We start from the raw sequence: 15,481 nt of genomic DNA on the forward strand, positions 1-15,481 counted from the left end.
CTGTCCAACATATAAAGGCTGTGTTGGAGTTTGTTCCTCAGTTGCAAAAAGTGGCTCCCATACCCAGCCACGTTTCACTCTTCGAACTGCTGTGAAAGACTGATTTGTGTTTTTAGTACTTTGTTTCTGCTTGCTTGGAGTGCAAGGACAAAGCTGAACCAGTGTCAGCACAAGAGATAGCAATGTGTAATAATTCATGCTGAAACCTCTTTTCAATCAGTTTTCATCTGTAGAAGAGGAGAAATAAAAATAAAAATCTTTAACAAAGTATTTCTCTGCCATCCCTTCTTTACATATTGATTCTATGATAATCTAAGGGTTGACTTGCAGGGTTAAAACCTCCCAATCCTAAAAGGAAAGAGCTGGAACAAAGTCTGTTTCTGATTAAAATAGAAATTCTTTTAGAGACTCAGTGGCATAAAAGTCAAGCGTTCAACTTTCTTTTATGAATATCCTGCACAGGGACTTTCTATGCAAAAAAGGAAAACCAACCTTCAATTAATTCATCTTCCAAATTAAGCTGGGTAATTGTATTGTGTAGCCTAGCAATAATTTGATTGGAATAATTGTATGTTTCTGCTTAGACAGGGCTCATTTTAAGCTGCAGTCACAGAACTGCCTGCAGGGTGAACAACTAGCCTTAGTGGCCCTAATGACTGACAGCTGAAACAGAGGAGTGCAGTTTTTTTTTTTAAACTCTTCTTTCCCAACTCAGCAAAATGCCTGCAAAAATGCCAAAGGAGCTAGTGTGCCAAGAAGCAGAAAAAATGTGCATGTCTCCTTCCTGGTCAGCAGGAATTAAGTGCCATATCCTATTCTATTATCTGTGACATTCTTGTCTTTAATTAAACAAAGGGTAAATATATCCTGGCAGCCCTAGGGTCCAGCAGCTAGTTTAATTGGCACAAATTATTCCTTCAGAAAACCAAGGCTTTTTACAAACTATATGCTGTTGGTGTCTAGTGATTTTTGGCAAAACTAACAAAACTACCAATTTTAAATAAGGTGCAATGTTTGGTTGGGAATGGCCATGTTCTGTGGTGTGAAGTGGAGAATTCTGAAATTCCATACCACACACTTTTTACTTCTTAAAACCTTACTTGAAGAATAATATTTCCTTTGCAGGAGCAAAGTCTGGAATTTATTCCATATTAGTCATTTTGTACAGCACATTGGAAAAAAAATATTTGGCTGTATTTATTTTAGGCCTGAAAAATCCATGAACCTTTTTACCTGTCAAGGATAAAATGTGAATTAATATAACTTTTAAGATGATGATTGAAATACTAATGCTATAAACAATATCTTTCTGTATACAAATAAAAACATCATATTTGCTTAAAATGATAGAGATGTCACATAGACATCTCTTTCCTTCCTTCCAGGAATTATGCATGGTTCTAAACATTGTTCTGTTAAAATCTGCATACAAATGTTTGTTGAGAAAATTATAAAGGGGTTCTAATAGTAAGGTATGAAGAACTGTAGGTCTTAGACTCCTGATTCCAATTTCTTAGGTTTTCTATTTTTCAACTTTAAAGCTATAACACCACAAGAGAAGATTTTAATGGGAGGAAAGGGAGTTAGGTACTCTTTTGCTTCAATTTTATGTAGAAGAATCCTTATTTCCCTAAAGCTACAATAATAATATTTGTGGCATGGAAGATGAGGCCCACAAAAGCTCAGCCTGGGTCTCAAATAAAGCTGAAGTGAGGCTTAAAAGGCCTCAAGGTCTTGAACTGTCTCTCTGTACAAAGAGTGCATTTCACTCTAAGCACTAATTTGCACAGAATCTACTCTTGAAAATAAGTTTTCATTTTATTGCAGTACATAGCAAAAGACAGACAACTCAAAAGAAAATAAGTAGTTCAATAATCAAAGAGACCTTTCAGAGGAATTGTAAAAATTATTTCAATCACTATTTAAATGAGGAGACAGGTGTTCAGCCTGGGCCGTAGCAAATGCTGCTGTCTACCCATTAGCTTGTTTTTCAAGCATTTGTTCTGACACTGCCCACCTAGTTCAACAAAGTATTCTTGTAGGCTAGTATTTCATGCAGACTGGATTGCAGAGAGCCATTAGCAAACTCATTTGACAGACTCTGTGTGTATACACATCAACTTAATAAGGGTATAGAATATGACTACACTGGTCTGCTGTTGCCCACCTTCTGGCAATGCACTCAGAAGTTAGCCATCAATGATGGACAACTTAAAAAATGTAATTAACATTTGGTCCATTTCAGTGACCCCTCTTCCTAAATTGTGCTAATACCCTATGATATATGTATTCAGGTATCACATCTGTAACATAGTGGGGGAGAATAAACATTTTCAATTTTGAGATGTGGCATATTTCATTATTTGTATAAAATTTCTTTTGCTTAAAAATATAGATTTTAAGCAAATTATTGTGAAAAAGACAAAAGTATATTATGGAATTGAGGGCTGTATTCTTTTTGTTTTCCTCTTTACTACATCAGACATACTCCATTTGCCTTTAATTTCAAGAACTTTCAAAGCATATTTCTTTCCAACATCTTTCTACCCATTTGGCATTAAAAACCTGTCTCTGGTGAGCACATGTTGCCATTCTCTATAGATCTAATTGTTCACTTATGAAACAATCACCTTTCCTACTATTCTCCAGACTGTAATTTACGCTCAGAAGTAACATCTAGAAACTAATATTTTGTTCCCTGCTCTATTTCTCGTCTTTCCTTAAAAAAATGAATTTTGGTGTTACCTACTTAAAAAAAAAAAAGTTTAAGATGATTCTGTGCTGAGAGCACTGACTAGTATTCTCTCATTATTCTGTTGTACTCTTCTGTCTTTCCATATCCATCAGTTGTCTCTTGTTTTACACTTAATTTGTAAGCTCTTTGTAACTGAAGTGACCTTGTACTCTGTGTTATAATATGGAGCAGAAGGGAGGCTTAGTAAAAGCACAGAGCTTTTAGGTGGTATAGTAATGTGAACAAATAGATAAATTCTTAACAGAATAATCTCTCATTAAAAAAGACATGTATTTTCAAAGATGAGCAAGCAAGCTATCACTAATAATTTCCCAAGGGAATGAGAGAAATGGGGACCATTGTTCTGCTCCTGTCCTGTTCTTCAAAAAGTACATCTCCGCTTTCTCTGTCACTTGCATTTGTTTGCATTGGTTTAATAAAGACTGATATACAGAAAAGAGTAATGAGAATATCAATTTTAGTTGCAGTAAGTAGGCTAAATCTTTTAAAGCAATATCTTCCCTTTACACCCATCATGAATTTCCTATAGGCTAGGAACAGGTTTACCTTCTTGGCATAAGGTCACAGAGTACCTTGTTAGGCGTGTTCCAGAACTGTCTCCAAAACAAATGCTGTTACTATTTGAAACAGGATATTAGTTTTCAGTGTCTTATTAGTTTGACATGGTTTTGAATTCCCTTTATTATAATAGTAGCTAATTACAAATTATGACAATGTTACTGCCTTATAAAATAATACCTGTTACTGTCTAGTATTGCATGAATAACAAGAAGAGTTAGAAGTTTAAAGAATACAGCCTCTGGAAAATATTGAAGTAATTTGTATGTTGGGGAGGGGAAACACTAAGGGTGAACAAGACAATAACCTTCTAAAACATTTAAATATATATACATAAATAAGATGGGGATAAATTGTGCTCCAGTTCTGTTGGGTGAAGGATAAGAACAAAGTAGCTTAATTTTGTAATAAAGAAAATTAATTTGGTTATAAATAAGACCTTCTAATCAGAGGGTAACAAAACAGTGGAATACAGTAACAGGGAAGGTCATAGGTACTCGTCACTAGACACTGTTAAGAATGTCCTGTATATGTACTTCACCCTGTTTCACTGCTGGATCTTGAAAAAAGTGACTTCGGAGAAAAATAGTGTTCTCTGTTGCTGAAAGTGCTAAACAGAACCAAAAATGTCAGACTGAAATACATTCCTTTTGTGAAATTTGGTGTTATCTTTGCTTATTTTAATAACATCAAGGAAATAAAAACAAAACAAAAAGGGGAACAATTCATGTGAGCCAAATTCATTAATATTCAGCTTCTGAAATACAGTTCTTACGTATAGGCATAACATGATCTTGTTTCAGTTATAAATTCTGCGTGTCGGTCTTGGTATGATTGTAACGAAATTTATCTCCCTTGTTTAGTGTTACCTTTAATTTTCACTTAGGAGGACAAAGAGGAAAGAGTACTTATAACCAACACCTACAGATTACTGTGTTATAAAAAATTTGATAGAAACCTTCATAGTTTCAACTCTACATTTGTCATTGGTAGCATGTCTTCTGTACCACAACTTTTACCCTACCTGTATTTTATATGATTGATTACTGATAAACCTAGTGTATTATAATGCTTCTTCTCTACCTTCTTTCCAGAAAAGATTATATCTGGACTCATTCTCACTGTCCACAGTTTAGGCTGCACACAATCTGGCTGACACTTATGCTATATTACTTTTATAATTCTCAAGAAATGAATCAAATATAGATCAACTCTTCTAATTAGTTATTATTGTCTCGATACTTAAAAATAATAAACACTTTTTTTTTTTTAATCTGTATGGAACAATGATAAAATCTTCTAGTGTGTGCCAAGTAGTGGACTTAATCATATTCTTGGTACTTCTGATGATCACTGAATTTCACAGAGAAAGCAAACAGATAATAATTATTTGGTGTGTCAGAAACCATTACCATTTTCATTGCTTTTTAGCTTTGCAGCCAGTGCAAAGGTAAATCTTATACAAGTCTTCCATTTTTCATGAATTTCACAAATACTGTTAAGAGGCAGCTGAAAAAAGCGTACTACTTCCTAAGAAATAAATACGGTATAGTTGGCTCCAACTATGCTGGATTCTTCTTCTGGCTCCACAGCATCAATGCTGTGACAGTAATATTTATCTGGACTGGTAAAAGGCAATAGTGGGAAGAAATAACTAAAAAATTGCAAGAATTTTTTTAGTTGTTTAAACTTCATTTTTTTACTAAATTCCACTGTTGGCATATGCCACAGAAATATAGTGGGGGGGTTGGTTGTTTTTTTTTTTTGAATCTGTAAATTTTATAATGTGCCTGCTGTAGCTCAGATCACATTTTCTATAATGCCCTTTAGCTTATGTTTATCTGCCTGATTTCTTTTCTTTATTATTAATTTAGTGTTTAATAATGTTTTCATTTTAACTATTATTTGTACTGGATCTGAATATTTTAATTTAGTCTCCTTTGACTTTCTGGTCTTTTACACACTTTTTTTTTCCTTTGATAACTTTGGAATGGTATGTCTAACAAGTGTGCTGAATTCAACTCTACTGTGGCTACCAGAAGTAGCATTTAAAATATAAAAATATCTTCAGCAGTTAATTAGGGCTATTTCAACAATAGCCTTTCTAGTGTGTTGCATGAATAGCTGATTAAAAGCTATTGCTTAATCTTGAGAAATGTCTTCTTTAAAGGACAACTTGATATGACATTTGACCAGATCATATTGACTGGTAGTGCACATTAACACAGTATGGTTGCATGTGTCTCTACTCATCACCTAACACTTCACTTATATGGAGAGCAATTACTTAGATGTTATGAATGTGACATAAATTTCACTTCATTCTAATCAGTACATTATTTTCTTCATTTTGTAAATATGCTGTTGTACTTTTAGAGAAGGCCTTCAAACTATTATACAGAACTGTCATAATAATTATCTGTCAGTTATACATGGAGAAAAGAGCTTTAGATAAATGAATTTGTTAGTTGATTAGTGCCTTTAAGTCTGTGGATTTTAATCAGTGTAGAGTTGATGGACTAGAAATCCTATCATTCCAATTGTTTTATAATTTTTGACTGATTATCTTATCAAGTAGTATATTAACATATATCATCCGACCCCAGTGTTTTACTAGAAAATCTGTGGCAATGCAGAAAAGCCTGGGTGCCGTTTCAGGTGACAATAACCTGAGTCTTCAAAGCATAGCAAACAGTTGGCAGTTCATAGTAGAGATTCCAGACATCTTTTAAAGTACCAAATTATGATGTGATATTTAATTCTCAAATCCTATATCCGATATTAGAAGGATACAAGAATTATAGAGAAAAGTAGGCTATATGTTTTAAATGAGAGGAAAAGGGTCAAAACTGAAGTGTGAGATTTCTTCCAGCAAGTGGAAAAAGCAAGTGGAAAAGCTGATCCTGTTCAACACACAAGCCAAAGGAGATAGTGTGGAGTATGGGGTGAAATATTTTGTATTTTACAACGTCAGACCACAGTATATCTTTGGCTGTTATCATTTCCTCAGTAGAATTATATTAATCTCCAAAAGACATGAGTAAACCAACATGGAGAAATACAGCAAGCCCCTTTCTCAATTAAAACTGATAACTATTGGTGCTCACGTAGTTTATTTCTTCTGAACTTTGTCATATCTAACTGTCTGCAGTATACCTATTTCGTAATGTCTGTAGGCAGACATTACGAACATTACGAACACCCAGACATTCTGGGCTCCCCAGTACAAGAGGGATGTGGCACTACTGGAGCAAGTCCAGTGAAGGGCTACAAAGATGATTAGGGGACCGGAGCATCTCTCTTATGAGGAAAGACTGAGAGAGCTGGGCCTGTTTAGCCTGGAGAAGAGAAGGCTGAGAGGAGATCTTATCAATGTGTACAAGTATCTGAAGGGAGGGTGTCAAGAGGATGGAGCCAGACTCTTTTCAGTGGTGCCCAGTGACAGGACGCGAGGCAGCGGGCACAAACTGAAACACAGACAATTCCATCTGAACATGAGGAAAAACTTTTTCACTGTGAGGGCGACAGAGCACTGGAACAGGTTGCCCAGAGAGGTTGTGGAGTCTCCTTCTCTGGAGATATTCAAAACGCGCCTGGATGCAATCCTGTGCAATGTGCTCTAGGTGACCCTGCTTGAGCAGGGGGGTTGGACTAGATGATCTGCAGAGGTCCCTTCCAACCTCAACCATTCTGTGATTCTGTGACAGGCATACAAGATGAGATATCCAGTCTCTGGTCCTTTTCAAACCTGCTCCAGCAGAATTTTTAGAACCAAGCAATTGGTTGCTGATCTGCAGTTTCCTGGAGTTATATGTACCTGGGACAAGAATATTACATAGGCTCAGTGTTTCTGGGTCCACTTTGGCACCCCTCAGGTTACTGCTGCCATTGCTGAGAATCTTTGAATAAAGATTCTCATAATTTTGGAAAGGTAAAACTATTGTTTCACTCGCTACTATCAATCATGTTATGCGGAGCTGAAAATGCAACTTCAACCACTTCAGTCATGCCCTTGGAAGAAGGAGACTCACATCTTCCAATTGCAAATCCTTGGAGATCCTTTAGAAACAGGCAGCCTAGCAGAGACTACCCTACCTGTCTACAAAATCACTGCGGGGGAAAAAAGTGTCAACCACATTACTCTCATTAACAGAGTAGAGTTATGTGGGGAGGGATAAACTTTTGGTAGATGGGACTCTGTGAAACTGCTTTATTTTTGTGGCAGTAATCTTTGGGAATGTTGGTTCAAATGAGCATTGTATGTGGGTGGGACTAAAGGGGATCTGATATTACTGTGATCTTTCCCTATGAGTTCTTTTGTTACTGTTTTTCACCTGGAACCAAGAGAGTATTAAAGTTAAATCTGGAACCTCAGAAAGCAATAAAGAAAAACTAAAGGATTCTTTTGGAGTCTACTGAAATTCCCCAAAGGATCCTGAAGATATCACAAAGAATGTCATGCTGAGGAGCTTCAGCAGAATCTGAACATAATTAATCCTTCAGGATTTCTCCCAGGTAGGTGTGGGAAACATAGCTTATCCACATGTTATTAACTGAAGAACTGAAGCTAACTGTTTCATAGACAAAAGACACTGATATCCCTACTTCATTTTCTTGCGAAAGAAAAACAAACAGAAAAAGAAAAGGAATGTTAGTTTTGCTTGTAACAAGCTATATAATGATATTGCCAATACTGCTGATTTGAAACAGGTGGTTTAAACTTAAATAGAAAAATATTCTAGGACTGAACTGTGATAATTATGGAAAGCAAGCTTGTATTAAAGATTTTGAGTGTAGATACACCTAAAGTTCTTTTGGATTACACAGTTTTTAGCAGCAGTTATTAATACCTGGATTAGAAATTTAATGTAGTTGACTGAACTGTTGACTGAACAGTGTTTCTAAACACTGATAAATGAATGATTGTATTTGGTTCTGTTCCATATTTTGCCATGTGATTACATCCTACTTTAGTCTAGCTGTTTCCAAGTGAAAGAAAAATTTACCTGAGAATTAAACATTATGAGAAATTGTGTTCATTTTCAGCACCCATTCAATAGTTTCAGCAATTTTATTTAGACCAAGAAATCAATTTGGTAAACAGATGCTAGGATGCTAAAAGATTCAATTATGCCAGTAGCTGTGGTGTACTATACTACTTAAAAATACGTAAATGCTTAGTTTTAATTGTGGTTTTCCTTAAATATGAGTATTATTTATTTTTAAGATAGTTTGTAGTAATGAAACTTCTGAATAAAAACATACTTTTACCATAAATATTTTGCTGATTGAAAAGACTAACACACACAGACAGTAAAAACAAAAATACTTGCCTTCTGGCATTTTCTTTTTTTTGTAGAGAAATAGCAAATCCAATTACAAGATGTTTGATTCACTGGGCAAATCCTACTGGAACATTTTCGGCTCCACAGGATACCACTCAGTACTGTAGAACCACTTGTCAGCATAATGATGTAAAGGACCACATTCTGTGATTCACACTTGAATCTGTTTGCCAGATGATTTTCAGAAAAGCACTTCATGAAATACTCCAAAATTCTCTTTAGTATTCACTCTCTTTTTTTGATTTCAGTCATAATTACTCTTTTCATACCTTAAGACTAATAGCGCAGTGGATTCACCTTTACCAGGGCTTTTAAAAATACTCAACTTCTCCAAACATTAGACACCCAATGTTAAAGAGTAGTTTCAACATTTCAGTTAAGCTGATGGTTTTTGCTGTATTTTGCCTTACTGTTAAATTTATGGTTTTGGCTTTGGAGTGAATTCTCCACATATGAGGTAAACCAGACACACCTTTGAATGATGTCAGCCGGGCTATACCAGTAGGAAACCTGAGTGAAATCAGATTCAAGTAGTAGTTGCTTGTTGTTGAGCAAACTTACCAGGACACGTTTATGAAGTAAATATAAAGCCTAAAAACAGCTTCAAACACCTTATGAACAGTTAAATAACCCCAAACCTCACATAAAAAAAGAAAAAAAAAATAATTTTCAGCAACTAACTTTGTTTACTAATAAAATGCTGCTATTGAGACAGACAAAGCAGTGAACAATTACTTTTAACAGGATGAAGGGTTTTCATTATAAGGTAGAAAATTTTCTCTGATACATAACAGAGTTTAAAGATGCAATTTAGATTCATGAACAGACAATGGCTCTTGCATATTTATGTGAAAAACAAAACCCCACTGTTTAGCACCAAACAATCCCCCTCTGCTCACCAGCACAGTGCAGGTCAATTGGAAAATTGCTGAAAGAATGCATCATCCCTCAGAAAGGTTTCAAACAACGTGAGACAGGAACAAATAGAATCTGACTGCCTCTTGGGAGAAAAAACGAAGAGTATTTACATTTTTCAGAATAGTGATAATTAGAGATTGAAAGGGCCTAATTGTCAAACTTACAAAAAAGTTAATACTGTTTTTTGGTTTTATTCTCTATCTTAGTCTAGTTCTCAGCTGATGAGTCTTCCATTATCCCCCACAATGGAGTAATATAAATTTCTCTCCCACTTAGCCCTCACTGGTTGGAGGCTTACCTCCATCTTTAGGTCTCCCTCAATTATTCTTTCACTGTTCTGCTCCACCATGAGGAACACATCTCACCCTTCTTCACTTATACTATCAATTATGTTAAATGCTAATATCCTTTTCATACCAAAGATGTATCAATCCAGTGTTGTTCTTCTTTGACTTCATTCAACTTTGTAGATGCTTTTCAGACACTGAGATACTCAGAACTAGAAAGGGACACAGTATTAGGTTATCCAGGCCAGGTAAATGGTGTTACATAATTAATTTCATTCATCCACGTCAAAGGTCTTCAAACTGGATTTCTTTCCTTTTCTATGCTGTTTCTATGCTGTGCAATAAAATATACCTGGTATAGTCCAAAAAATGCAAGCAGATTACAAAGTGTATGGAGATTTGCAGACTTTTTTTTTTTTTGAATGGAATCATGTTTTTATGAGATTCACAAGACTTTTATTCCTGAAAATAGAATGCCTTTTCTAGTTATTGATATCCCCTCCTCCAAAAAGTATTGACTTTATCTTTAAAAGATATAGTCTGGAGATGAGTAAACCTCTAGTCCAAATGCCTCTGATATTATTAAAAAAAAAAAAAAAATCAGTTGCATAGTATCCAGGACCTTGATCTTATCACTCTTTATAGTTAAGTTGTCTCTTGTCCCTGTGATATCTCAGAGCTTCAGTTTTGTTTATTTATGTAAGGACTATGTACTTTTCCATAGAATGGAGTCCCACTTTCCCCTATCTGCTTGTTAGCTACTTAGGACATGAAATATACCTGTGTCTGTAAAATGAGGGGAAAAATACCATTTATACTTCCATTATCATTCAACATATCATTCAACATAGTTCACTCGTTACCTGTAATCAAATTAAAATATCCTGGGACGTTCTTATTAATTATAGATTCCTTTTTGCCTAAAAATCCATTAATCAGAAAGTCAGGAACATCATTATAGTTTATGTTGAAACTTACCTTTTTAAAAGTCATTGTTCAAGCTGGACTGTGTTGTTGGTGATTTTTGTACTATCTTATATCTAGGTTGGAAATAGTCATTCTTTGAAAAGTTCTTAGCTCTGCTCTGTACACCCACAGTCTACTTCTGCTAAAATGCTGCCTTCCTAATGCACTTTTAACATGTCCTAAATTCTGTTCATTCTTCAAATGTATTACATTATTTTAGTTGCAAAAAAGCAGTGAGAGCAGTGGAGAATTAGATTCAAATTTCAATATTACCAAAGACTTCAAGGATGGTCCCAAAAATCAGTTTAATATTATTAATAAGATTACTTATACTTATGGGTAATGCTCTTTGTAGAAAAAGGTTGTCTTCTTACAGCTGTCTTTGAAGGTGGGAAAATATTTTGTTATTTCTCCTTGTTTTTTATTCTATTTCTTTAACCCCTCATTCATTCCTTTCCTTTTGCAAGCAGTTTTCAGCTTAGTAAAACAAGATTCTTCCTCTTCCTCTGCCTAGCCTATGTCAAATTCTCCCTTCTCACTCATGAAGGCATGGAGGCTCCCTCCCCGCTTTTTGACATTCTTCATTTAAAATCTGTTTGTCTGTTTAGACTTAAGATTGACTATCTACCTGTTCACCTGTTAGTCCTGTCCCCACCACTGCAACTCATCTGCAATAATAGTTTATTGCAACTTTATCCAAGTTTTTTTTAACTCTCTTCCATCTTTGTGTGTCATTATTCCCTCTTTACCTGTATGAGTCTGTCACTTCTGTGTTCAATGTTATCTCTCAGTCATACCTCTCTGTACAGATTTTTTTTTTTGATATTTTACTTCACAGAACCCTATTGTAAAAAATAAATGGTTCTGCCTTCTATTGTTGAGCCAGAGTCCCCGTGAGTCATTCAGAGCGTAGTTTTGCCTATTTCAAGAGTAACTATAATTTTGTAGCCTTAGCTTTTATATTTCAAACTGAGCAGGTATCCTCAGTCGCTTATGTATTACTAGAGTGTTAAAACACATAATCAAACTCAACATTTTTAAACTTCATTACCTTATTTTTCTGACACCCAAAGAACCTTCTCAAGCTGTAAAGCAAGCAGAGAGAGCTAGAAACAGAAGGAGTTCCTACTAAAAATAAATCCTGGCTAGTATGAGTCAGAACATGAGATTTAATAGGGTAGGATTCATAGTGAGTAGTAAGTGACAGGAAAAATCGAGCAACTAGAAGATCCTGGCTTTTAGAATGCAAAAATAAGACAATGATAATTTGACTTTCTTGATGTGATTGAGAAAGAGGCTAAACGCTGAGTCAGACCTGGACTAGAAAGGAAACCTGAAGTGTGGTAGGACACTGGCAGTTTAGTCCCTGGGAGTCATTCGCAGGATGAATTGCCTCACTGTTTGTGCACATTGTTGTAGAGCAGGGCTGTAGAAATCAGCAATCAGTTCTGTTGAACTTTTCAATTTTCTCCTCGGGTTTAAAAGTCAATTATTCAAAATCTGAAGGTCTGTCCAATTTAGCTCAACTGAAGTTATTCAGAAATATTACTACTAAAATAATTTTTTGTCCTTTTAACTGTAATCTTTAAGAACTGCAGAAATTCAGTGCAAGAGAGCCATGTCTGGAAGAAAGTAGCAGAACACTTTATATTAAGTATTCTCCCAGTTGTTTCAAAAGAATATTAAAATCACTGAAGGCTAGTGTCAGTGCTGTGACATTGGTGCAGTTCGTTGCATGATCAAAGTAGTTTCTACTGAGCAAAGGAAGTAAGAGAAGGGATTAAGAAAATTTATAGAAGTTACTGTGATTGGACCTTCCTGAGAAAGTGATACACCACCACTACCAAAAAAAGTTTTGCAGCTAAAAGAGCAGCAGAAACTATGGATAGCACAAGTAGTCCCAAAAGATTTCAATGATCCATGAAGTACTGTGTTGCAAAGCAGGTGACAAAAAATTTAGGAGTTGAACTAAGGAAAGAACAGGAGGCTTTAGCAAATTGTAAACTTATCCACAGGTGCGGTATAATCAAACAGGTCCTGGATTTCTGTTTCTTTTAAATAATACCTCAAAATGTGTAATAGCAAAATATTAATTTCTTGAATAAATAAAGAATCAAAGTAACAAGATAAAGAAAAAAAAAGGAACTAAATGAAATTTGAAAGTATATTACCAGTAAAATTGACCTTCTGTAACTGATTTCTTAACTTTATTTGCATTTATTTACCTAAATAGAAGCATCTAGGAAGTATTATTATCTAAAGCCATGGCTGTCCTTGCAAACTTGCCTGTAAAAATTAGACCAATATGGTATTCAGTAGGCAAAATATGAGCAGGAGTATTTCTGTCATGAGCATTTCAGTCAATTTTATTTCCATCTATATTAGTAAGTTTTATATGTCACCATAACTTCAGCTAGCGACTCATGGAGAAGAGCAGTGAAAAAACAACCATGGATCTCCCTTTTCTCAGTTCTTTAATTAGTATGTATGTGAGAGGAGTGGGGTTATTTACACTAAGAAGTAATATTTTAAGAAAATCCCAGAATAGAACAGTAAATATGAGTAACATTCAAAATCAAATATCCTGTGTTTGGAGATAGGTGAAAACCTTCATAAGAAGTCAAATATAATTTCCAAAAGTGGTTATTACAATGGTTATTAATTGGTAGCAAATCTGTTCATAACAATTAAAGCCAAACTGAAAGTGTTCTGAAACAACTTAATGAAATTGTGATTTTGGGAAAGTCTGTCTGGTTTTTGCTTTTGGTTTTGAAGATATTCCTCCATGTATATTTCTGTCTATTCAACACAGTGATGTGTGTGGACTTTATATGATGCCTTGTGTGAGGTTAAAGTGCTTCCAGCTGAGACCAGATTGGAGGATGCAGTTACATAATTTTACCGAGTCATTAGTATTCCCTGGGCTGATTAAAATGATAGTCATATCCCTCTACATGGAAATATACATATATATTTTTTTTTTGGTCAAACTGACGCATATGATTTTAGGTAATTTGTTCAGAGTTCATCCCTTCACAGTGGTTTATGAAAATCTGCAGTGAAGAAGGCCTGTTTTAAAGTCCATTGACTTGAATGGCTCCTTTTCAATACACATCTTGGCTTTAGATTTGGCCACCAGCATGTCTGCTTTGTAGACATTTTCATTCCTCATTTCGCCTTCCTCACGCCTGAGAGCATTCTCTGGTTCCTATGCAGCTGGGTGAATACCTTCATATAGACATACACATATGCCTGAGCCCTCAAAGATGCAAGGATTGACTAAATCAGATTGTTTAAAACTGCCCACAAAAATAAGGCTGTACAACAGAGATTACTGAAATAGGTTTCTGTGGATAGCTCCTTTAAAGCTAGTTTCATCCACATAATTCTCCTTTTAGGAGTCTCTCAGGGTTTCTGACTGTTTAATTCATTACAAGCCAGCTGAAACTGGGCAGTCCTTAAAGTTGCCATAGTAACCGATTGGACAAAGACTTAATTCACTAGTTTGTATAAGCCAGAACTCATATCCTGCAGACAGTAATGGTTTTAAATTATTTATGTCTATAAAGTCCACTGCTAATGGATTATATATATATTTAATAAATAGGTGCCAGTTCCTTAATAGTGAAAAATGGACTTCGATTGCCCCATGCTGTTTCAAAGGTAGTTGCATGTTTGATAATAAGCCAGTCAAAAAGTCAAGGGGAATGAAAAAGAATAAGATACTGTGGTATGGTAACAGCAGTGCTTTCCAGGTCAAGACAGGTTAGGCATTATGTTATTTATTAATAGTTCATTTTGAAGAAATACCCCTAAATGAGCCGTTAAACTCCATTAAAATAGAGTGGATTTACAGTAACAGAGGACAGGGCACTTTTGCAATCCAGCAAAAACAATTGGCCTGCAGTCTGTTGTCATTTTTCCAAGTTCACGCATACAATTTGTAGGGACGCTGCTCAGATAACAGGTTGTGGAGCAAGACTGTATGAAAAGTCTCTCGAAATATGTTTTATGAATCACATCATTATGTCACGGTGTGATTTACTAAGGGGTACTGCATTCTGTTGTGTTAAAACAAGAGTGTGCATAGTCACCTGTTGTGTTAGGCGGTATCAAGATGGGATGTGTCGAAACTAAATAATAAAAAATAATGATATATTTGCTTACTTCAGAAAAGACACAGTTTCTCAACTTCTTGATCTCAAACTGAAAATCTTTTACTGTGAATTGAATGGAGATCACCCACTAATAGATTACAGATGTATTTTTCTAAGTCCACTTAATTTTGCCCTCTTTCCCCTTGTTTTCTGCCTTATGCAACATTTAGCAATTGGGCAGATTAGAATCATCAACCAGGCCTGCTGCACTATAACTTTCTTAAATAGCACTGGTAAATATAGATATCATAAACATCCTCTTGGAACTTTGCATTAGTAAATGGATAGAAAAGACCTTTTAATCATTGAATCTACTTATAACTTCAACACCTTACAGAACCAATGCTATATAATTTAATTCCCTAGATTAATGAATTCTGCAGCTCTTTTTCATGAGATTCCTGAGTACATCAGTTATTCATTTTAATCCTGCAAGTGTGAAATGAACAGCCCAGATGGGAATTGCAACTACAGCTTTATTTTATTTTATGTTGC

At 35.2% G+C, this 15,481-nt stretch overlaps 1 protein-coding gene and 1 long non-coding RNA gene across 2 annotated transcripts in view; both read right to left on the minus strand.

The window, feature by feature from the left end:
- CDH19 (cadherin 19) overlaps positions 1 to 211 on the minus strand; it is a 39,628-nt gene extending 39,417 nt beyond the window's left edge. The window contains exon 1 of the mRNA XM_013942347.2: positions 1 to 211. Within this exon, the coding sequence (XP_013797801.1) occupies positions 1 to 198 (198 nt within the window). The 5' untranslated portion in view covers positions 199 to 211.
- LOC106484205 (uncharacterized) overlaps positions 207 to 15,481 on the minus strand; it is a 27,969-nt gene continuing 12,694 nt past the window's right edge. Inside the window, exon 3 of the long non-coding RNA XR_001292536.1 lies at positions 207 to 227. This is a non-coding gene — a long non-coding RNA (uncharacterized lncRNA). The remainder of the gene's footprint in view (positions 228 to 15,481) is intronic.

The sequence above is a fragment of the Apteryx mantelli genome, chromosome 2 (genome assembly GCF_036417845.1).
Source record: "Apteryx mantelli isolate bAptMan1 chromosome 2, bAptMan1.hap1, whole genome shotgun sequence".
Taxonomy (NCBI): domain Eukaryota; kingdom Metazoa; phylum Chordata; class Aves; order Apterygiformes; family Apterygidae; genus Apteryx; species Apteryx mantelli.